Here is a 26,338-nt window from a genome sequence, read left to right on the forward strand (position 1 = left end):
AGTCACAAAAAATTATAGTACGAGTCTATTTGTGTCCAAAGGAAGAATGACACAGGCTAGTTAGATTATCTGGTTAGAGTTACAATATATATTTTTATCTCATACTCACAATAGTAAAAAATTGGAATAGTTTAGCACGGTGTATAGGCCTGAACTAGAAATTTTTCTTCGTGTCTGAATGCTCGAATCACGAAAGTTCGAACTGCTAAATGATTTTTATTGATTACATAAATTTGCGTAAGGATTTGGGAGAATGTAGTTCAGAAACTTTGAAGAACTAGAACCGTTCTTGATTATTTCGAGATTATATTAATCGACGTAATAGACAATATAAACGTTAATAAGTACCTACAAAATATTTGCAAATCGTAGTAAATACCGTGTTCGATTTTATGCATAATTTTAGAGTCTGGATTCTGTGATTCAATCTTCTCAAATCGAGTCTGTAAATAATTAACAATGTTCATCGTATTATAATTCGTTCATGTTTTGTGTAGATTTTATGTATTCGTGTATACGCCGAGAGGAAAACATTATGCATTACAGAAATTCACTTTATTCATAACCAATTTCAGTTATTTTCAATTTAAAAAGTGTCAGGAATCATGCGTCGTTTGAAAGTGTTTTTTATCTTTGGTATTAATATTTTTATTCCTCGATATAAAACTGATCAGATCTTGTACAAATTACAAACTGATCATTGATTGGAAAATTCATTCATGAATTGATTATTCTCTAAGAAGAATGTGAAATTAAAAGTTTGGAATGAAAAAAATATGCTGCAGATATTTTAATACCATGTGAAATTGAAAGATTACATGAAATTGCAAAATTAGAACAACAAGATTAGTGACTTGGAAGTGATTCTTTAATTAAATTTCACCACATCAAACAAGGTACAAAAAATCCCTGGAAAAGGATTTTTGAAATTCTATTTACCGAATTGCATTTCCTATTTTAACCCTCGGAATATTTCGCAGAGTTCCGAATCCAAAGGTCCCTAATAAACATTTACTGACCCTAACTTAGAAAATCCATCACCTTTATTATGGTTATCTAACAAACCATTTTGTAAAATTGAAATCCATCACTGAGATCTTGATCATTTTGTAATATCTCAGAATAACATGCAGGGACCCTAAAAACCTTTAAAAAAAATAAATTCATTTTCAAAATTAATAAAAAAATCAATTGAAAACTTTTGAATCTGAAAATCGTCTGAAGCAACGCGTGAGACGTAAAACTTTTTAAACGTAGTGCATGCCAAACCAGCGATTCACCACAACTGTCATTTGTGCGCAACGAGTGAATTCCCAACGACTGTATCGTCCGTCGTCTGCTAAAATTTAATGCGCGCGCACTACAATTCCAGAGTGACCAACTGTCATAAATTCAAATGACAATTCACCACCATGTATATAACCTAAAAAATATTAACAGTTGTCGATATTGAGCAGAACAGCCAGCGACAACTGTTAAAATTTTTTAGCTTTCGTTTATGACGGCTGGTCGCCCTGGCGAAAAGTTACTGTCAGACTGGACCGCGTGCGCGTTAAATTTTAGCAAACAACAAATCATGCAGTCGTTAGAAATTCACGAGGAATTCATGTACAGCTGCTTTATCGAACAGCTCAGACTCAGGATATCCCAAACATATCGAATCGAAATCCGCCACACAACCAGAGCCAATACCTCTTTCACAGTGTGTCATGAACTGTTTCGACCACAGCAAGCTGTACAACGATCCAAAGAAAACCGTTATTTTCGCGCGCTAAGGACTCCCAGTCATGGATAGACCGTAATTACCGACAATTAGAGCACGAGTAATCGGCGTTACTCGGAGCCAAACCGCGGCGGTATCGCACTGACTGAAATTAACGCCAATATCGCGCGTACAAAACGGCGATACTTGTACTCGCCGCGTTTCTTATATCGAACGCACGCTGTATGTTAGGCACGTCTGTCGGAAGCACGAAACGAGAAACGCTAGGCACAATGGAATAGTTTTACAAATAGGCAACGTTGGCGATGTTTCGCCCCGCCTGGTGGGGGTTTGGCCAATCTGTGGGGCTCGGAGGGGAGCCAAAAGCCGTGGCACTTACGTACGGCTCGCCTCATGACCGGCGTCAGTGACTTCGCGTCCTCCGCCACGATCGCATCTTTCTGCAAAAGTACGACCAGCCAAGCTTGTTTGACAACTCGCTTTACATTTTTACTTTCTTTTTCTCTCTCTTTCTTTTTCCACCTCACCAATCAGTTGCATAGTTTACGTTTTTAATTCGCTAGTTTCAGTCGATCCGATGCTCGGATAAACCCTGGGGGGTCGATAGGTCTCCACTTTTTTTATGCGATTTTTTTATCACCGTATTTATCGCGCGATCATTTCACAGAATATTGTTTTTCCAAATGAGCAGAATTTATTCTCTTTGTCGGAATACGTTCATGCTAAGATTGATACACGTTAAACGTAAATGAAAAGTGGTTAAACCGAATTGTTCGTTTCGCAAAATTTGGATTATGTTTGGAAAAAGATCTTCGATGAGTTCGTACCGTATGTAATGTATATTTATAATATAGATTTAAAAAATCTGGATCAATCTATTTTTCAACTAATTTTCAACCACGTCTAGAAGTTACTTGGAGGTCAACTCATCTCTGTTTCTTCTTTCGTCACATTTCAGATTACTGCACACCTCTCGCATTCTAATTCCGAATCATTGGAGAGGATAGATGAAAAGAAAAATCTGTTGCAAATGAGGGATCGCGTGAATGCTCGTGAGTAGTGAATCAAAGACGGGATTTATCGATTGTACAAATGGTCAGGACCATCGTTCGATAATTCGCAAATGGATTCAGACTCTTGAGGGATGTAACGGAATCGTCAAGAGCATTTCGTGGATGTTTCGAAGCGTCGACGAAGGAATTATAGTGCAGACTACCCGAATGCCGATACTTCCGGAATTGTTTATGGAAACGAACAAGCTGATTTACGGTATAAAAAAAGGACACAAGAGGACAACGATGAGTTTTGAAAACTCTGAAAAATTCGTCATCGTGTGTAAGTGCTTTTGGTAATTGTGTGCCGATTGGATTGAGTCAGTGTTTAACCCGCCAAGGACCGACTAACAAGGAAATTAGTTCTTCGATTGTGAAGGTAAAACCGCTAGTGCGTATACTGAAACGGTGTTGAATCAAACGTAGGTTGTTACGTTAATTATTTTCGTCGTTTAACCTTCACTGCGTTCCGTTGCTCAAGGCAACGGATATCGTTCAGTGAATAAAATGACAACTACAGTCTTGGCTTGAGAGTGAAAACATACCGATTCACCGTCAAGTTCGGAAGTGACAATCGCTGGGTTGATACCTCAGGCTTGTGAGTAGTCGGTTAGTGTCTCTCCAGAGGTTCCGATTCTCAGGAATTATGCACGCGGAAAGCGATAGCAATTTCTCAGTGTCTTTACTGTGACGTAACCGAAGAAAGTGTCTATAACAAACCTGTTATTATCCGGACGATCGTCATCGCCCTTCCACGGAGACCAAAGCGCTCCAAGCGTCATTAAACAAGGTGAAAATTCGTCTACGGTGCCGGTGAAGCCGAGCATTTCGATACCGGAAGAATTGATCGACGTTTAAATCGATCGGTATGAGTGGAAGAAGCCAGGTTAAAAGCGGACGCGTTTACGCCGTCCTTCTAAAGTAAGTGGATGGGACTTTGGCCGACCTCCAGGTTACAAAAACTTTGCCGGAAAAACTATTGGAAGCAGTTGGTGTGATGAAATCTTACCGATCATCGGTCGTCGCTGTTTGACCCTTATCGATATCTGATCGGGAATCACGATACCAGAATGTCGTCGAACGGCGAATTCTCGACGATCTCCAGCGGCGAAGGAACATCCTTGCCAAAGTCCCTGCCGAGCTCGCGCGAAGCGACGGCGGAGACGAACTCCGGTGGTTTTATGCCCCTTCGGGAATTCCTCGACAGATTTTCCCTACCAAGGGTTGTGCGACTTGAGGGTACGGGTGGCAGACCTGTCCTCCTCTACAAGCAGCAGCCAAGGTCACTCAGGGTCACGGCGACTCTGCTGATGCATCGTTATCGGCACGACGTCAAGGTGGGACCAGAAATCGTCATCCCCGAAGGCTATCCCGGTGAGTTTCATCACCCAGTCTTATCTTATGTTACTGATCGGCACTGATCGTCAACACGCTTTTCCCGGTACCGAAATCGGCTAAAGCAGTTAAGAAAATTCTCTTTCAATCGATAACTTGCCTGCGGAGCTACGGACTAGTCATTACATCTATTCGAAAGAATGCGAAAACAAAGTTTTGTCTCAATATTTATCGTTTATACGATTCACATGTTTTGAATGATTGATAATTGACGCTTTTTCGAATAAAAATCGATCCTCTTGTTTATAAAAGAATTCATGCTTTAAGAACTTGTAGCAACTATTTTCAAATGTTGTAACTACAATCTAAATAGTCCAGTTCTAGGAAACTTTTCATATGAAGTGTGCTTTTTTCTACCGTGTTACATACAGAATCTGAAAATTAAAATCAGACCACCGATCACTTCGTAATCCAAATACAAGAGTTACCACAGCATTTTTTTTCGTTGCATTTAATACAACTATCATCATTTGGTGATAACATTAACAAACTAAAATGGATTTTAGAAAGCTTCAGTGCTCATTTAAATCGTGATTCTTACAAAATGATTACACTTTCACTGAATCTGTATTCACACCACTCAGGGACGTTCACTTTTTTTTGATACCGATTTTTTAAATACGCAAATCGTGTGTTTTACTGAACAAGAGTCCACTGAAAAAAGGAATAATTAGAAAGGTGGAAAGGGGATATCGATACAAGTATATCTTCTCTTTTGTAGAGAGATATTACTCCTGTAATAAAATTAGAACAATCATTTAGAAATAACTGCCCAGTTGAAAGGCACCAGTCACTAATAATGCGGTTCTGTTTCTGCAGCCAGGCTTTAATTTCTATTGAGAAGTTTACTGGATATTAGACTGGGATGGAAATACAATCCTTATATTACTAATGGAAAATGTACATTGAACTAGGAACACATCGTAAACTAGGTACTATTGTTGGTGCAACGCTGACGTGTGCCACGTGGGCGCATGCTATTAACACGTTTCCCACTCGTTAGCACAGCTCTGTATCTTCGTAATGCCCGCATTATATTATAATCTATGAGAGACAATTCCTTCAGCATATTCTGCCAACTCCCAAACCCGCTGCCCAAGTTCTGAATTTGTAGTTTTAATCTTACTTTCATTTGAAGAAAAGGGAATTTACTCCAAGTTTGACGAGTGATCGTGAAAAATCACTTTGCAAATTAAGAAGAATTTTCCACCGATTTTAAATGAAGTAACAGCTTGATCGAATCTTCTATGTCGAAGAAACTTGCCGTGTTGCAAATCCATGCAGTAGAAACCTGAGACGTACTTATAGTATGTTGATTATATCTGCAGCGCCTGACGAGAGAGAACGCGTTTATAACAAGATTATTTGTAACACAAATTGGAGTTAACAAGTTCCCTGAATAGTCACTAGACTCCGTGGTATGATTTAAGGAAACAATGGATGGAAACATCCGGTGTAACAAGGGGGGCAAAACCATTTCTGCCTATTAAATAACGAGCGCGGAAACGAGCAATTCTTTACCGTAGAATCGTGAAGTAGCTTCAAACAACGCGTACGTATCATGAACTTGGGAATATTAATTAAGTAATCATCGTTGAGGCTCGTTGAAGCTCACGTGAGACTTTCCAGCTGATAGAGAGGTAGCATATAAATCCGTCATTCAACTATAATTCAAAAAACAAAGAAGGATTTAACGCGCCATTGTCAGGTAGAACTCAAATTGCTGTACGTGTTTTATATTTCAATTTTGAAGTTATTTCAAATGGGAAATTTTCTCAATACTTATAAACTTATCTCTTAACAACTCAATTTTTCTCGGTACAACATATTAATAAATGTTAATATTATTTCGGTATTTCTAAACTTTGGGTCATGCAAATAAGAACTTGGGTTACACAAAAATCTTCCGTACAGATCTAACAACTTCCAATGAATCGAATCATCGAATACATTCACAACGCGAATAGTTAGCGTTGCAGAAGTGTACATTCATCTCTTGCAGAGACTAATTTTCCTTCCGTTTTTCGTCCGTAATGTCAAGAATCGACCTGGTCTGACTATATGGATTTATATATATATTTAGCTACCGGAGCTATAAATCCTTTGGATTCTTCAGCACTTTCGGAACCACCAAACTTGGTTAATAATCAGAATTTTCAAACGACATCTGAAACAGAAAGTACAGCTTTATGTTCATTATTAAGCAATCTCCAAGCACATGGTGTGACGTGTAAATAAGAAACAAGATTTATATTGTCGGTTCCCCTCTAAACCAAAATTTCAAGCAGTGTTTTGTTCATTGAATAATAATGCCAAGAAAAAACTATACTAAACGGAAAAGTGGTGAATAACACTATACAAAACCTATTTCTTAATATGTTTTAAACTGTTAGCTCGAATCGCGAATGAACACTTTGGGATCAATTAAGTGGAGAACAACGGCTGTAACAATACCGTTGTCTTTTCTTTTTGCATAAGGTTATCTAAGTCACTGATTCAAGCCACCTTTTTATCGTCCAAACGGTCGAGACCTTGCTTGGTTGTAACAAATGACTTGAAGTTCATCTGAACGAAGGTTTTATTTACACTAAAATACGAATTTCATACAAGTTACGCATTAATGATCCACAATTTATTGAAAACCGCTAAAACAACAAAAAACATCCCTCCCTCCAATAAGACATTTAAGTACTATCGATACCACAAAAACTGCTATAACATCAAGGATATCCTATCGCGTGTTCCAAACGAGTAACACTGGCGTGGCTTGTATAGCCGATCAGAAAATAATGTGTAGAAGATTTTTTTGCGAACAAGACTAGCGGTAGTTGCTTGTACCGAGTAATATGCGAAGGGCAGAAGGTCAACTGCGAACCGCGACCCAAGAGATCGACGATCGATGCTGATCTTAACGTTCGCAAATTTGTTTGTTCACGTGCAACGCCGATCAGTTGTTCACGAGCCATTTATGGTCAGTAATTGTATATTATCGAGCACAGTTAGCATGTTCGTACTGGCCGATCATTGACCGCAGGAACGCGGGACTTGATGCGAACTCCGATGGTAATCGTCAATCGATCTGTACCTCCTTCTTTGCTGAATTGACCGGCATGCCGAAGTTCCGCCTCCGTGAAAGCATGTCTTCAATTCGGGAAGCGAGCCAGATCCGCGATCCCGATAGATTAAACATCACGATCGATAGTCATCCGACGGTTTTTTCGATTGCGTAAGAGACTCGTTCCGAAAGCCCACCTTCGTAGTACGGAAAAATGATCTTCGCACCCACGAGTGACGTACAATCGAGTTGTGACTCAGGCATGATCAAGCCAAGATCAAGACAGAAAACGATAGGAAAAGAGAGGGGCTAGCAGACCAAGGAGCGTGCAAATAGCAACTAATCCCAACGACGCCGGCAGTGATCTATGATCTACGTTACGTCAGGTGAGTTGTACTCAACTGGTTGATTCACGAGGAGGAAGAAGATCTCAGTTCAGCTATGCGTCGTCCACTGGGAATGCCGGATGTCCGCGATTCCGCGGTGTGAGCCTTTAAGTCTTTGAGAAGTTAGATCAGCGCGTGATCGCGTCCACCTCTGCAGTCCAGGATAGTCGAAGATGCACCCTGCGGATGGGTATAAAGCATTACTCGGTGACTCGTATCTCGGTTGAAATATGGTTCAAGATGGCACACAGGAAGCATCCGCAGTTTAATTTATGGGAAGGACTAACGCTCCGTAAGTAAGCTGTTTCAATGTTACAGTCGATAATTGGAAATATGGTATGGAGATAACGAAACACTGCGGTCTTACTGCGAGCATTAACGGATAGAGTTGCATCTCTATGTGCACGAGATGCAGAAGAGATCTCATGAGCCATTGATTAACGGCTGACTTTGGTAGCCATTGCAAATCGTGTCTTATCGTGGAACAGAGATAGCTGCTTCCACGAGCTGGTGAAAAAAGAGCAACACGCGATAGTCGGATGGTCATTGGTCATGGATGGTGCAGGAAATCTGGCAATGAATAATACAATAGTTTTTTGCGAAACTATATGTGAAAATTGTTAGGTAGCATGACCGCATGGGTAAATCTTAAGTCTTAATCTCGTTATAGTAGGGGAGACTGGGGCTAAAAGTGACAGGGGTTGGTTGTTGCAACGGTTATTATTTCTAAACTATGGATGATGGTGTCACGGATTAAAGGCGGGAGGGTGAGGTTTAAATACATTCTAGCCTCAGCCTCCCATGTTATTCCAAGTACCACATTCGCCAAGCTGCGAACTATCATTCCACTCTTTATAGTCGATGTGAAGTCAACAGAAACAAAGAAATTTAACAAAATTAGCAACAAGACGAGTTTACCAGTGAATTTCAAAGTAACCTTTGACTTTTATAAGTGATCTGGTGTTCTTGCGAAGTTTAAAGTTGGATTTTAGGAAATACGCACTTGAATTGAAAGTGAAAGATACAAATAATTGCGAATGAAATATGTCGTTCAATCATAGATCTTCAAAGTGCAACACTACTCTGACGACGCTGTCACTGATTTTTTTTTGTATAAGCAATGCTTAAGAGTTTTGAAAAAAAAATGGATACCATATTACACAACGCATTACCATGGCGTGGGATAGAATGATCTATTAGCTTGACTGCCAGATTCAAATATTTAAGTCAGGTATTCAAACGAACATTTGGCTACAAGCGTAACATGTTGTTCGTGGTCGATAAATCTTACGTATATATGCCTAGCATCCGAAACATCATAATTTCAGCTTAAGATGACATATTGAGGCTCACAGCCCATAACCAGCGACGGATTAACGACTCAGCTCTGCCGATGTCGAAACTTGCATCCACAAATTGATTAGTTTCATGAAAAAGCATTGAAGATGGTGAAGTAATTGATGTCTGCGATCTTGACATGCCTACAAGTAGATCGAACTTCTATACTAATTACCGTGATGAAATTAGTCGATGATCACTTAAAGTTCAATGACCCGATCTATCGCAGGCGACTTTACAGATTAGGAGAAATGTTTCCTGTTTACTGTTCAGTGTCGCATACATATATTTGTGATTCTTGATCGGCCATGCACGTCAAGTGATTTACTGTTACTGGCTGAGGTCTCGCTTATCTGAGGCTGTTTCGGAACATTAAAATACTTCGGAATGTCACTGCACGTAGGTGTTAATTGAATAGATGCAAAAAGTTGACAAGATTTAAATCAGCGAAACGTAACGCCTCCAACATACGGTGCAGATCGAACGGAACTTATTGCGGCTCACAAAGTGGCCGCGAACGTCTCAATTGTCTGACGATCAGCAAATCTTCAGCGACCAGTTATTTCGTTTTTAAGGGCCGGTCGTTACGTGACTCCGCAAATCATGGTACATACATTCACGATACCCTTTCATACGTATAATGTATTTGCATCTCAAAGCGACTCATCGTTCAGGAACTGGTCAAATTGGATAAAATTGTTTCATATTGCTTTAATTTTCAAGTGGTCTTAGTCGCATCGTTATTAGTGTTTTAAATTATACTAATGGAGATAATCCCAGAATGCGATTGAAGGGCATAGTTGAATGTACAACAATCACTGCAAAGGCACTTAACTCTCAAGACATCACGTCAATTGGCATCTGGGATTTTACAACTTTGTTTTTTTCTTTGTCTGATTTACGTCGAGTCTCTGCTGCAGGGAAAAGTGATGGATCAGAAATGGGTGTATAAGAATGTCACGTTGCTATAAAATAGTATGAATAATTAAAATAATTCTAATTACATCAAGGAGACTCCATGGTGACAGAAGATCTTGTTTCTTGGGAAAAGTTACCGTATACTCACTTTCGATGATTCTCATTGCGGTAGGCAATGTCTGAAACATGCTGATTAGTAATTATACTTACTAATTGATACTTAAGAAATCAACCAAGTGCGAAAATGTGCTGTGAAGAAACTAATTAGATATATCAGTTGACTGCGAATATCTTTCGATGTAAATCCTAGCTACTAATAATACTCGTGAGTAAATTAATATAATATAAATTTTTATTACAAATTCTGGAGGAATCATCGTCACATTTAATGGCTGAATACAGTTACATTATACAGTATAAATTCACGTGTGAAAAAGATTAAAATTCAGATACATATCTCTGAATTAAACAACATTCTCGAGAGGACAGCTGGTGATCATGTCCAGCAAATAAGAAGACCCGAACTAATCATCAACTTTCAATTATAACGGCGATCTGTCATGATTTCTGCCGTCTGATCGAGCCACGTGGGCGATGCAACACGAGCGCCACGTCTGTGTTTCACATTCTATAATACTTAATTCCTGTACATAAATTTATGAATCATCTGAATGCTGATTGGGCTGTTTGGATTATCTTACAACGTGTTCATGACTGGATTTCACACGTGTGTAATATACAAATAAACGGCGGTTGAATTTCATAAGTAAAGTGAAATTTCCTCGATTTGTTATTTAATTCGACTCACGTTGCTGTGGAATCAGCGTGTCCTGAATAGGTCGTAACGTTTAAACGTCAAGTCTCATGCGTTCGGATATTGAGGTCGTTTCTTTTTCCGACCAGATTCAATCGTATGAATAACGATTCTTGAATCCACGCAAGTATAACCTGCATGGCTAGTTGACTACATAAAGCATCACGCGCGCCGGACCCAGAACAGCACTTTCACGGTTGACTTGCCGCCGAACTAATATCGCATTATAACCTGGAATATATCGGTATCGCTATATTACAAGAATTACGAACGATGCAGATTCCTGTTCGCGATACTCGCCTTGGATCTATGAAACGAAGGCAGCAGCAGCTGCAGTAGCGAGAGTTGCATGGAAATTTGCCGCACACTTTTCCCTCCCTTATAACCGGCTGGAATGACCGATCTTTGTTCTAACAATAAGACAAATTACATATCTCGAGAAAGTCGTTGTTACAAACTCAGCGAAAGGGAGCTGAAACGTTTAATTGTCTTTCTCATTCTACAAATCTACTATTCTTCATTTCCAGGGTAGATTGATGGAACTCGACCGGTAGAAAGTTTAGAGATTGTCGTATTCTTACACGCGATAGAGCATAAGAATCATCTCGATTTTTATTCAAATCGTGTAGAAAGCTTTACTCATATTTTGTAAATATGCAATAAAATCAAGATTTCTCAGATACTGTGCCTACTCGTTTAGTGCGTTTCACTTTCGTCCGCTGCATCTCTACACTCTATACAAATTTCTATGATCATTAGTATCGCACGAAAAGACTTTTTTTTTACCGACTCGAAGACAACACTTTGCAATGGCTATTGACAAAGTGTTGCGCTCAAATGATGAAAAATGAATAGTTTTTTTTTGTGGAAAAAGTTAGAAAATTACGAATCATCGGTTTGTTTCTTTCTAATCAGCCGTAATCTCAAACCATAATGGAGTAACAGAGTATTCTTGTTATAGTAAAAAAGCGTTTTATACAATTTTATAAAATCTAGGGAATGAGTGGCAGCGTGAGATTAGTTGAAAAACATATTACCAAAGTAAAAAAGAAGAAAGCAATATAAAGCAAAATTTTCGTAAATTTATGTATCCTTTATTGCAGAATGTTTCCTACAGTGATGTCCAAACTGAACACTATATTGTTAAAGTTGATCAATAATTTGCATACTTGTACTTCTCGTCGAGAGATGTAAAATTAATTTCACTGCATTACGATCTTTGCAAATCGATAATTAAAATACTCTACCCCAGGGTTTAGCTTGAGTTACCTTCCTGATCAGTAATTTTGGCCTCACCGTGGCTTTTTCAAAATAAATGTCTAGCATAATTTGACCTAACGATGAAACGACCTTTTCTCACCTCCAGTTACGAAATCGGTATTAATTCCTGAATCCCTCACGTTTTGAGGTTGTGAAAGTGACCCCCTGCACCTGGATACCCACCTTGAACCAACGAGACCCGAGCCATCTGCCTTGACAAAGCCCCAGCTGTGACCCTTGTCCTTGTCCACCCGCGTCATCGACCCGCAGGAATCCCCATTTAGGATTCCGGAGCGATCCGTGAGCAGGAATACCTCACGCGTATTACTATTTACACTCCATACAAGAAGCATATGGCTAGCATTATGCGCTAATAGAATAAGAGGCACACGAACGAATATTAAAATTGATTCTATAAAATGACCGTATGTAGTGAGGTGGAGTCGACTGCAACACGATCAACGACCATCCATTAAAGGTAATGTAATTGTAATTGATTTGCCAGCACATGTTGCTTATCGTTCGTATGCCTTGCACCGCTTCTGCACAGTTTCATAATTGCCGCTCATCAATTAGCATATGTAAATCGATATATCACACACAAGCCCTGAAACTACACTACTCAGTGTCAATTACCGCGAACCAATATCTTGTAAAATAAATTTTCGTTATACCATACTGTGACAGTCACAGAAAACTAGACATCCAAATGCGCATGCGCCAAATTATGTGATTCCAATAGTAGATTCAACCAATTCTTGTCGAGTCTTTTATCTGCTCACCAGGTTTACCAACCTTGTCACATGACATGAGGCTAGCTATAAAAATTCTTAGGCCTTTCAAGGTCAGATCGCTTAGAGACTTTTAAGTTACCAAAATGTGACGGCACCGCACGTAACTAAAGATAACATCTAAAAACTTGCACCTATTGACATTTCGCACTGAGGCCTAACCAAACACAGTTGACAAGCCTGCCTAAACAAACGAAAAACTTGGCGCATGCGCACTTGGCTGCTAAACTTCCTGAGACTGTCACGATACGTACACTTTTTGCATATGCCGTCTGCATCAAACAGAAGAAATTTTCAATCCTTTATCTACAGCTTACCTTTTTTCTTCCGCACCCGCACATCAGTCTCAATTTCAGAACCGCGATGAATAGGATGCGACCGATATAGCTACCGTCAAGGTGTTCACAAATCCATAGACTATATAACCACCAGGTGTCCACGTGCGGGTTCACAGATGGGGACGTCTGGGGCCAGACTAAATTTACGAGCGGGGATATTGCGAGGGATTCTAAAAGGCTCGAAAGATTTTAGGGAACATGAAAGCAGCACGTGCCCGGATAAATTTTGAGAAAAACAGATGGTCGTAAAAACTTGGCGGGATCAAGAATCTGCTCGCTTACATTTGGGCATGACACGTGATTTCAAACGATTCCATACATTTTTATTTGATGCAGAGCGATCTATTGTGATTCTGAAATTGAAGAATCATAGATATTGACTGACCTGGATGGACCAGTCCCACAAGGTTTAAGTATTTTCATGGTTTTTGTGAATAAATCAGGGCTGGCTTAACCGATTCCCCTCAAAATCTGATTAATTATAGGTTAAATGAAGTCAAAACAATTAAGCATATTTCTTTAGTTATAATTGAACAAAAAAAAAAAAAATAAAGAAAATCATCCTGATGAACAACTCAGAATTTCAAAAACCTAATAAAAACCTTACATCTCTCAAATTGTGAAAATTTGTTACGCTTTACTATACAGCGTAATAAGCTCATTCGATATGTGAAAAAATATTTGTTTCAGGATAAAATTAACATAGTTTGTATATCTATGAAAAGTGTAAGCTTTACTCGAACTCTTTCCAACAGCATGTCGAAATCACGCCTCGTGCTTGTAAAAATGTCCAGCTGTGCTGCTGTCAATAAGAAATAATATATATAAGGGGCTTACGTGCAGAGCGACATGATTGACCGCCCCAAATTCCTCGTTACTTTCCGACCTTGTTTCGACACGAATTTAATTAGCAGCCCTAATGAGCAGGCGAGGAAGACATGAAATATATATATTCCTATTGCGTAACAAGTACTTCTAGATGCGTACCTCAATGCACAAATATCAGCTTTTATTTTGGGAGGCTCATTTATTAAGGTAGTCCTCTCACACCGACGACGAGAGTGTTGCGACAGTTGTAGATGCGGCTGCAAGATTCGAATAAAATATATAACAGCCCGTAACGAAATTTCTTTGCGGTCAATTTACAGGTACATATAACATTCTTCGGGGCTCGGTTGAATCGTCGTCAGATATCTCAGAGCGTATTTCTAACGGGCCACGGCGAACAGAGCAATTCATTTGAATGAATCCATTTGCATGTGTAATCCGTGAAGCTAGGAAGCACAAACCTCTGGGTAATACCATTCTTTTTATTTACAATAAAGAGCAGGACGTTTAAACAATGACAGAATCAAAATTATCGCCACGTGATACGGAAGTAATCGATTTCAGATCGGTATATTCATGAATTAGTAGTAAAACCTTCTCAAACTCTCGGTGATTGCACGGTGTGGAATGCAAATAGTCACAATGGAACGTTCTTGACTATCGTGGTTTGTAACGGCAAGTTATTAAACTATGTCGTTAATTAATACCAAACACTTATACTCACAAGCAATCGTGCAATTAGCCCTGAGGGAAGCCGCAATGAAGATCTCGATATAGATGGAGAAAATTAGTGTTCGACTAGTAACGCAAGGTCAATTAAAATTGGCCAATTAAAAATTTTTTATGATCGACATACGTATAAATACTATCATGGGATTCAATTACCCGCGCAGACCTGCCGTTAATCAATTTTATTCACTGACTCTCTCGTGTCTTCGGGTTGTTCGAAATCCGCGGTTAAGAGACAAAAAAATCTCGCTCGTCTTAACCGGCTAAAGAAATTCCAAAAATACTTGTTGGTAGCGCTCGTGCTGGTTGACGGGGAATTCGCGTTTCTATTGAAGATACCCTAAAAGGACGAGGTCCTTAGGCCTCCGGAAAAAACTGTGCGAAGTCTTCAGGATTTCCAAGACTTCGTGGGGCTGGACACTTCGCAGAAGGCGTTCTACGACGTGGTGTGATCATCGAAGGTCGGCTGGTTCTTTGGGTACAGCGCTAATTGATTTAAGAATGTCGCCGTGCAATGCGAAAATGCTGTTCGCGGTCCACTCGCTAAAAAGTTCCACAATGTCAATGGGCACTATGCATGGACCCGAGCCTTTCAAACTCGATCCGATCCCAGTAGATCGGTTTGGGGCCTCGAAGTTGGGAAAGCGAAAGAACGTCGTTTGAAAAGTTCAAATAATGTTACTCGCAGGAACTATGAGGAAATCGAATAAAACGACATCGCTATTATATAATAGAAATGAATACGAGTAAATGACGATAAGCACAGTGAATCGGCCCCTGAAGAATATCTGGATCATGAGCTGTTGAGGGTATGTTGGTACTAACGAGATACGTTGATCCTGCAAGTTTTAGACATCTATTTATTTTTGGTTTTCAATAAATCGAAATCGGATATTAATGTTCTAAAATCTAAAAGGATAATTGAAGTAAAATTATTAACATCTAAATATAGTTTATAATTAATTTTTGAATATGTTAATATTTTGATTAAGAAAATATGTTTTTACCTTATTGCTTTCAATATCTAATTTCATTTGTACTTAAATTTATCAATTGAGTTTTGTTTCTGTTATTTCAAAGGTATAAACATTGAAATAAAACAATTTTTGCATAAAAGAAGCGGTTTTTTTCTTCCATATGAAGTACCATTTTGATCAATTCAAGGATTTGAGAGGTTATTCTGCATCGACAAAGGAATTAAAAAAAAAAATCGCTAAAAAATTGTTCTAAGAAGTTATCGTAGAAAAAAAAAATCGCCTGTTTCCAATAATTATTATGAATATTATGCGCTTTTTTCGATTTATTCAAAACCAAAATAGATATACGTCTGACACTTGCAGGATCAACGTATCTCATTAGTCTTCTATGGCCTTTGAATAATTCTATTTCGTTTATAGGATTATTTTCATTGCCCACCAGTTTTAAATATAGGCAAAAAAAAAGAGCGATAAGAATTCAAATGATTTTGATTTCAAATTTGAAGAAAAGATGAGAATTGACCAATTAATTCGTTGATCGAAGACAGTACTGACAATGTAACCTCCTCGTAATTGCTCGCACTTGTTTTGCTCGTAGATTTTAATGTGGATACGCATGCTGCCATCGTAATAATTGTGCCATGAGTATAACGTAGAACTAGACGCATCGTGTTGCACTAATTATGTGTCGGATGTCCATTATGGAAATGGAAAGTAACGGAAGACTTGCTGTCTTGTGTAACCTACTGTATAAGTGCATTGGTTCCGTGCTAGGCTTACCTTTGAAACAGTTGCTGCAGTGTCTAAACCTGCAGTCTCACTGAATTCTACTGTGATTCGTGACAGCAGATCTACTCAGAAAATGATAAGTCTAACGTAACTTGTTGAGTAAAGTTATGAACTCAAATACAAAAAGTATTTGCTTGTAGTTATAAATTTGCCCAGATTTACGTGTTACAATGAGTTAAATAACGTACCCAGAATCCAAAATTAATTTTCCTTAGTACTTGTGTTACAGCTGACCTACAAGCCTTATCCCGGCTGGTAACTTTAGTTAATATTGATGAGAACTTTCACGTGACCCAGGTTTAATTGCTGTTCGTTTTTTCACCAAATATGGGTATCATTCTTTCGATCGCCAAAAAAGTGATTAAGGGATCATTCTGGTTAAGACGCTCAAAAAAAAAGACTATTTACCTTGACCTTGATAACTTTATAACGGCTCATCTAAAACAAAAAAAACAAAAAATATTTAAGTTCAGTATATCAGTGGCTCTATTAATATTAAATAATAAATAACAAAATGGCGGAGATTTAAAGAAAAAAACATAAGAATGAAGTTTTTCTGACTGTTTCCACCTCCCCCCCTCCTCCCCTAAAAAAATAGTAAGAATAAAAGATTTGATTTGGCTGCGATTAAAATTTTGTGAAGATCGGCTCAGTGGTTCCGGAGAAACCACGGTCGCCAACCGAAAAAATATAGTTTTGAGAAAAACGCGTTTAAGTTTTTTTTTTTTTTTTTAAGGAAAAAGTCTTACCTAAAGTCAATCAGCGATATAGTTAGACTGCTCCGATGAATCTAAAATTTTAACACAATTCTTTTAGATGTATATACTTTTGAAAAATGTAAAAAAAAAAATCGATTTTTCGAAGGTTATAAACCAGAATGATTTCTTAATCCTCCAAGATCAGGTAATCCGCACTGTCCGACTGCTCGCCACTCTTCATATTCCGATAGTGAACCGTTTCTAAAGCTTTTATATATGGTAGAGTGGAAGTTGAATAAACTTATTCGGTGTGAGACCAGCCTAATATTGAGTAAAACGTTATCGGATGCGAGACTCCGTTACGAATGATGTAACAAGGAGCTTGGCTATGAATAGAACAAAGAAGCAGGCATAGATCATTGTGAAGAGAGCGACAGAGATAGAGGAACACAGAGACGAACGTGCTAACGTAAGACAATGATGCCTGGGGCTAACCCGTTCAGCAGACGCCGGGGAAAGGAAGACGGCAAAACGGATCGAGCTGCGAGGGCAGGATCACCGAGGCGACCCGAGACATCGGCTTTTTCATTCCCAAGATGGAAGTAAGGGCCCCCCCAGTCAATTGACCCTCAGCGTCGCGTCGTCCGATGCCCTCGGCAAGGAGACCCTGGTCACCCTGGGTTACATCGTGAACCGCACCCACCGAACGTGGGATTAGCTGGCGCAGGCTTAGAAAGAGATCCAGAACCTCGTCGAAGGAAGTTCGTTGGCCAAAAATGGGTACTTTTTATCAATTACCATAGCCAGGTTCGGGGATTCTTTGTATTCGTAAGCTACGAGGATCTCTCTCAATGAAAATACGAAACGAAAGAATAATGGAATTTTTGAAGAAAGATTGGATATCGATGGCAGCTTCAAATCGATTCAAAATTGTTGAAAATCTGGTAGACTTGTTCCATTTTTTCATGACTTTGTAATCAATGGTATGATTGACTCGTAAGAAAATAATAACAAGTATGGATTCTTGGCCAATACGGCAATACATTTAAGTATGGGTTAGATTGATGGATAGAATTGAGTCTTGGGAGTTACAATTTTAGTTGAATCGATTTTTGAAAATTATACCACGCAAATAATTTATGTCGATCGTACTTCGAAGGAAGTTCCGACGTCGAATAAGGAGTTGACAAATAAAGTATCAAACCTCGGGATCATGAATTTAGCTGAAAGTTCTAGGGACATTTATTTTTTCCAAAACATACTTTTGGTGTGGATTTTCATTCGATGAAAATTCGCAGTTATTTCACTATTTCTTTAAAATAATATGTCTGTTCATACTTGAGTCTATGAGATCCTATCAATCAAACTTCATTACATGACAATGAAAATTAATATTCAAGGTAAAAATTCACTACAGGACTTATTTGTTACGACATTTAACTCATAAAATTGAAACAGTTGAAATCGCATTTTCACTTCTTATCATGGAGCCATAACGTGATATTAAATTATGTGAACCTCGAATCGAAATCAATCATAATTAAACCTATATATTTAATTATAAGTTGGACTTCTTCAGAAGTTCGTTGCCTCCGAAAATCACTTGGCTGTTTCTTCAATTCATGGGTACATTCAGTTGACCGTAACTTTTCACTTCGTGAGTCACATTGCAAATTGGATGCGCATCACTAGATTCGTTCTGAAAATTTCTGTGATTCTACACTAATTTGAAATCGGAAGTCATTCCGAAGACCGCAATTAAGTAGCAACGTTAAAACGTTACCCCCAGATTCTATTCTTTTATCTAATTTCTCGTCTTTTTCATCCTTATCCTTACATCACAAAGTAGAATTAAAATTGACTAAGAGTTAGAGATCTACAGCGATTTTCGTGTGAAACGTGACTTGACTTTGGTAAAGGAAGTGCCTCGTTGCCCAGTATTCTTATTCTAGAATCAAAAGAGTAACGAGAAACGATTTTCAACACCTTCACCGTGTCTCGGCTGCAGTGAAGGTACTCTTGCCTGCCACAGCGTTGAATTAAAATTTAATTACATTATAGCGGTACAATCAGCGCGGCTATAATAACCGCAATCATTTTACAACGCGAGTTTACGAGCTGTTTGTACCGTGCATATCTGTTGAACATTTAACGCGTTAGATTCGACCAGTTTCGGCGGAATAAAAAATGTTCAGTCCCAATTCTTTGACTGTCAGAACTGATCGAAGTTTCCGGGGACTACCGGGTGTGGCTCAATTAGAATGATGATAAATCAAAACTGTTGGTATAAATTTCAGCCCTTTCATTATTTTCAGCGTTTTTGCCTCTGCTAAACATGCAAACTAGGATGTCTAGGTAGAGCGAATGCCTAGAACTATATACGTACCTACGTGCGCACGTAATTTCCAAGCTCCATACCAGTTCTGGAATCGATAAATTATTTCACCCATTATAATTACCAAGATGTCAAAGTTGAGTGTCAAGGAGAATATGCTGTTAACCCAACGCGCTCCGTTGATCGCAGACTCGACAATCTAGGTACCTAGCAATTAGTATTTGGAGTAACTACCCTATTCGCCCTCGGGATGAAGATATTATCTCGCGTATAGTTATACAACTCATATAGGTATATAGGTGGAGGTAATATCGCGGGACACGATCGGCTTTCATTAGCATAATCTGTATAAATCTTACACGGATCTTATCCCGTTCATAGAGAGTCGAAGATCCCCTGGGCCCGTACACCTATATTAGCCAACGTATAGGCGATAATTGCAAAATGTAAATCACGATGACTGAATACTTGACCATGGATAATCGGCTTCTGAATTTTATGATGTCATTATCATTCTAAGAACTATGGCCAACTCTGGAGGACAATCATTATCGATGTTTCAATCGCTGATGCGTGCAAAAAATTTCTCTCAGAGCTAGATTCTATGAAAAGAATTCATTATGTGTACGATCTTTGTTTTGGAACCGAAACTGACAACGGCATTAGCTATACGAGCATATTTAAAACCAATTTGTATTATACGTAAGTTAACTTCGAGGAACGCAATGGGTGTGATACAGTTTCTAGTTATGTTATAGTTATTTCCTGACAAACTTTTTTTTGTATCTACTTTATTGATCATAGACGCGTTCCAAAATGATCGTACCCGATTTTGATAATTAGGACCGCCAACTCTTTAGCAACAATAAGCGGTCGTTGCCTCAAGAGAGGGATTTTTAACCAGATTTTATACTTGGCAGAGTTACTGCGAAATATTACAATTGACCATAGAATTTGTTTCCAAACTTTTCGTTGCTTTGGTCTATGTTTTGAAAAGTTATAGATATCAAAATAAATTTCATAATTTCAAAACTTCCGGTCATCAAATATCGGCCACACAAACTTCAGCATAATCGATATATTGTATGTATTATTTGAATGTTTTTTTGTTTTTTTTTGTATGCCATTCTGCGACGGTATTTTTCACTACTTCGAAATTTTTCGGTTACCTATGCTATTTTGTCCTATTTAAGTATCCGAAAAAGAAAACCAAATATAAATGTGATAATGGAGTCGAGCCTACTACGAAAGAATCAACCTATATTTTGTTGATCCGGCCTAAATTTCATCGAAATTGCGAATGCATACTTTTTTTTAAATTTTATAAAGCCTACTCTAATTCATTCGTGCAACTGATTTTTGTAAGCAACAAATATCGCCTGAAGGTTTTTGTAACGAATTCCAATTCCACGTCCCGTGGAATACGTAGGTTAATAAAATCACGCTATAAATTTGAATTCGGGATAACAATCCGGCGAGTTGAGCTAATTCGAACTTATATAACGAGATATCGTGGGAAAGTTCTCATTCGAATTTAGTTAACAAGTCGTAGTAGGTCCGTATAGGTACAATATGATGTACAAGCAGAGACCACTCTTCATCCGCTAACGGCGGATTAATATCAAACGGTCTTTTTCCTCTTCTCCTCTCTCTCTCTCTCTTTCTCTCCTTCTCGATCTTGGCGTGATTTTCTCTCTTGAATCGCGCATACACGATCTACGATCGTAATTACACCGTATTCCCCAACCAATCGGAGCATTACTACGATGCGTTGTGGGTGGTATCGGAGTGAGACAAAATTCATATCATCATAGAAATCGTCAATTGAAGCAAGACCAATCGCTAATAGTGACATTTTTATTTTCCAGGCTGGTTCTCCGTAGTGTCTGGCAGCAACTTGACCGGAACTGCGAGAGTCTATCGAAGAGTTGAAACCCTCGTGAGAGCCGGAGTCCCAGCTTTCCTATTGACTTCGCCCCTCAGAGCGTACACCCTGACGCATTCGAAAATGGGTAAGAATTACTTCTTTCATTGCATTCGAGGGTGAATCGGCTGAACCGAAAACACAGAAAAATTCACTAAAGAATCTTTCTCGATTTTATTTGGAAAAATGTATACCAAATGGACATAAAATTATAGTTGTGTAGTTATCACGCGCGAAAATTTAATTCGTAATGAACATTTTGTGTGCAGTGTATCGTACTTACAGAAATCTATCTCTACCTAGTCTCAAGATAATTGTCGGTAAATTTATTTTCAAACAATATCTGAAGGTCTGTATGGTGAACAAAATGTTTTCCAAAAACGCCAGAGCCTAATCGATATGAACGTTCTAGCTGTAAAACCTTTTCTCGAATCGTCGATATCTTAGCTTCCGTTAATCGAATTGCCTTGAGTTAATTTCGATTTATTCCTAATCATCATCTGCTAATCGCGCCTAATCAGCTACAACTAATTTCGGTATCTGTGAAACTACTGCTGACGCGTACGTAACCCAAGTTGCCTAGCTTCAGGCTGCGCGATTTAAGCGATGAGCAATCATGCTTGCCTCGCTCTTTTTCCATCTCCCCATATTATGTGGAAATACTTTCACCTTGAATGTTGCACGCGTTGGCATGAGACGCACGTCATTGAAAATAGGAATGTTTAACACTCGGTTGATGGAGCGTTTGAAAGCAGTTACCCGTGACACGGAAATTCCCGAGCCAAACCCACTTGGAATCACGTCATTACTTATTGTTAGTTGATTTCTGACTTTCAGAATATTCACGTTCGATCTTCGTTGAATGTCGTGCACATTTATGATGCGGCGAACGACCCTGTATTGATTGAAAATTTATAGGAAGTATTTCGTGAAAGTAGTCACTCGAACCAGCTGCAGCAATTCCGTATCCTATGTAACGTAAGGATATCCTGCGTAAGGTGTCAACCACCCTAAGTATGAGTGGTCACTTTCACGAAATACTCCAGCTACCAAAGAAAAAAATTCAATGGAAAGAGGATCAATCCCTCAATTCGTGAAGATGTTTACAGCTGAATGATTGATCCTGTATATTTCGGTAATTACCAGCTATCGAATCTGATCGAAACCTAGGTTTTACAATATGGAATATCAAAGATCAATTTCTTTCATAGGTGCTTTTTTATTTCAAAGTCACTATAAATCTAGTTATCGATCTCTTGGAGTAGAAAAATCCTCATTTAATGTAAAAAGTAAGTCTTCAAGTATTATGCTCTGAATTGACAATTATTATCAGCCCCCATCTTGACTATTATTGCGTCCATCTTTTCTACCAAACGCGTCTTTGATGTACTCTCATTATTCCAAGATTCCCACACTTCGGGCCATCACCCTAATGGTCAATTACTACGTCTTTCACAGAAAACGGTAACCTCCGAGCTCACTACACGAAAACGACGGTCCGTGCCGGCGAGGTCCTACGGCTGGTCGCGGTCTTCCAGGACACGAGGCGCTATCCCCTGACCTTTGGGATCAGCGGGGTTAAGGGATCTTTGGAGAAGGATCAGTACGCGCAATGTCTAGACTCCCACGGAAGGGAAATCTTCGCTCCTCTCTCTGCCAGAGGCGAATTTTATGCGACCTGCCCCAGCGGGAGCTCGGACACTGACTCTGACGCCATACTCTACAAGGTGCACCAACTCGCTAAAAGGGATCTGCCACTCAAGGTACGTCTTCCTGTGCCACAAGGTCTCGTTATAAGTACTCGTAGTAGCAGCAGCCGAACGATTAGTCCAATGTGAATACGCTCTTTTGTATAATATACATATCCGATAATCTGATTTTATGTAAATTGTATTGAAGATTTCTGTGAACCTTGAATCTACAGAAATATTGCTGCGATCTTACGACGAATGACGCAGGCAACAATTAGATTTATAATTCTTTTTGTAAACATGTCACAGGTGAGACTAGTGGCTGGTCCTTTGCCAGTCCCTCTTCCCCGTGAGTACGCGGGCTTGATGCAGCTTCAAACAGCTACCAGAGGCTCAATTGTATTGGGATGTCTCGTACCAGAGAGACCAGTACACGATCCAGAAATGCTCGAACTGATGGTTTCAGAGCCTGGAGCGCCACGAGTTAGACGCGCTCGTCTCGGTTATCCTTCGGAGGCTCGGCTACTTGCATCTCCAAAGATGCAGAGATTACTGACTGCCTGCTGGTACGTGTGTCTATCTTATGCATACATATGCGTGTACGTTACGAGGTAGAATAGGATAACACTATGGGAATTCGACAAATTTTCTAAAAAATAAAAAGACGGAATTCAATAAGGCTGTTTTGTATTTTTGTTCACTGTCATTGGCATAATCGACATCGAAATTAACATTGTTTGAGATTTTATACAACTTTCTTTGTCTTCCTCCTTTCCTATAACTTTTGATTCAGACGATACCATCCATTCTTTCTTGTACTCGAACTTTAATTCACCGCATGGACTCAGGGTTACAAAAGCTGTTTCATTTAATTCTTATTTTATATAACAGCAGGACGCTGGGTGACCGTGCCACGGAACCAAGAGTCGCACCGCATACGTGGCAACCAAAGATCACGCCAGAAAAGGAGCTTAACTTGAAGGAAATTAAACCAAAGCCCGAAACAAAGCCAATCCTGCGAAGTCTTCGCGATGGTTTAGAGAATCTGAAGAAGACAGCAAGTCGAGAACGAAGCCAAACAAGACAAACGGGGAACGGTGGTGGTTTCCTTGAAAAAATCTCGAAGCTAACTCAAAGTAGCAAAAGCCGGAATCCGGCGAAGAAGTCGGCTTCTTTCACGTTCGCCGTTCGACCGGAAGTCGCAATGCGCTCGGGGGAGAAGTACGCGAGTCTTGAACCGGACGTGACGTCAGCCGGCAGCAACAGGGGTGCCAAACAACCAGTTCAGAGATCGGTCTCGGCTGGTGTCCTGGACACACATCAGGCTCACGTTGAGCTTGAGCCAAACTACGCCCGGGTTAGGGATAGTCTGGTGCTTTCATCTAGTCCGCCAAATCTGACGAAGGCCAAGGCGGAAGACATATACGCGGAGATATGCGAGAATGCCGCCGCTGAAAACGTGCCAAACTTATCGGATAATCATATCGTCGCAAGAGTGAAAATCATCGTGCGAAACGATAGCGTTTATCCCGATGCTGACGAAAGAAGTGGCCATAATAATTATGTCAATTTAATACACACCTCCCAACAGATCGATTCAATCATCAACACCGACGTCGACGTGGTATATAACACGGTTTTATGAACCTCGGGGTCGTTGATGGAACGAATCGTTGTTGCCGATTGTGGCAATATCGTATGTTGCGAGGAAAAAGCTTGGCGTGCTAGACATTTGTATTATAGTTGTCGATATAGACAGATGTAAATTCGTAGATTATTTCTAATTATATACATACGTGTAAATATATTCAAATACATGACACATGCATCTGTTTTGAAACAATATACGATTGTTGTACAAGTACCCACCTGTTATACTCGATTGATGTGTTTTAGACGTCAAGAATGTGCGACATTAAATATACTCTGGCATATTTTCGTAGAATACGAAGTTCAAACATTCATTCCAATCAAATTAATTCGGCGAAGCAAAAATAACCAGGCTGGCCATTTCCATTTGTAACCAGTGTTCCATAATAAAATATTAAGTCATGCAGATCTCCATGATGCGAAATACTGTAGATACACTACGAATTCTGATAAACAAAGAATTTATTGGATAGAATAGGTGAGAGAAAAAATCAAAATCTATCACTCTTACATCTATAAAAGTAAATAAAAGTAAATTGTCCGTTTGATTCGTCGTGATTGTGATAAATGGTGACCTGGCTCAGGGCTTATTATTCCCAATCCATTATTCATAGAAACATATAGAATTCAAAGTCCGTATCTAGTCCGGTAGATTATTTTGAACATCATCTATTACATAGCGGTCCCGAAATATATACACAGGCTGCACGGAAGAAAAGTTTGGAAGTAAGAAACTAAAAAATTTTTATGTGTTTGCTTATTGAGAAAAAATGTCACAACCGAATTTCGACAAAATTGGATCGAATTTGCCGCTAAGTATGTGAAAAAATTAGTTTCCGTCTCGCGAACTGAAGCAATCAGTTTTCATAACGTAATCAAAGTTTAATGGTTTGCACAGTAGTAATAATATTATTCTCATCTTCTTTACTTTGGAAATGTTTCCGGGACTTACAAGAAACATGAATTTAGTGTATCCTTCTGATTTCGATGCAACTCACGTATGTTGTAGAACATTGAAAACTAAAAGACGAAAAATGTCAACGATTCCCAAAGATGGGCATCCAATGGGGTGGTTTCTCAGTTTCTTGTAGAAGCATTTGGATGTATTGGAATGAAACCTTCAGTGAAACTTTTCATCCGTCAATAGAAACATTTCAGCGTTGGATTCATTCAAATTCATCATGCGCATCAATAAATCACCCCATGGAGTATCCACATTTGGGGGTCGCTATCACCTCTTAAAACCTCTTTTCTACCGTTGAAAGAATATGCTTCTTTTAGCTTTCAATGTTCTACAACATACGTGAGTTGCAACAAATTTGAAGGGGGAGACCGAACTGATGTTCCATGTTAGTGATTTATTTTATAACGTGAGTTTAAAGAGCTTCAATGTGAATTTAAGGTTGGCGCTGGGGGCAGGTAAAACAGTTATAATAAATTGCCGATGGAAAACTGGTCAATTAGTATCCGAATGCTACTTAACGTTTCGAAAAACGTATCGTATAACCAAGTCCGTCTTCCTAAAAGTTAAATGGGTGCAGCTCAGTCGATTTTAACAAAAATGAATATATCTCCGAAACGATGCTACGTAACAGATTGTTCTTCCGACATTTGACGATTAACGAGTAATAGGATCTATCGAAGACA

The 26,338-nt window shown here is 39.1% G+C and overlaps 1 protein-coding gene across 2 annotated transcripts; it reads left to right on the plus strand.

Annotated features, from left to right (window-relative positions):
* Nucleotides 1-2,154: 2,154 nt before the first annotated feature.
* Nucleotides 2,155-24,890, plus strand: LOC124406620. 2 transcript variants are annotated; one of them, XM_046882090.1, is made up of 5 exons: nucleotides 2,155-4,149; nucleotides 21,295-21,438; nucleotides 22,809-23,113; nucleotides 23,351-23,607; nucleotides 23,936-24,890. In XM_046882090.1, exons 1-5 carry the CDS (start codon nucleotides 3,846-3,848, stop codon nucleotides 24,684-24,686), a joined length of 1,761 nt encoding a protein of 586 aa, XP_046738046.1. In that variant the 5' UTR covers nucleotides 2,155-3,845; the 3' UTR covers nucleotides 24,687-24,890. The 2 variants fall into 2 exon arrangements, with proteins under 2 accessions (XP_046738046.1, XP_046738045.1); XM_046882089.1 differs by having other exon boundaries at nucleotides 23,933-24,887.
* Nucleotides 24,891-26,338: the final 1,448 nt, after the last annotated feature.

Source organism: Diprion similis, chromosome 6 (assembly GCF_021155765.1).
Source record: "Diprion similis isolate iyDipSimi1 chromosome 6, iyDipSimi1.1, whole genome shotgun sequence".
NCBI lineage: Eukaryota > Metazoa > Arthropoda > Insecta > Hymenoptera > Diprionidae > Diprion > Diprion similis.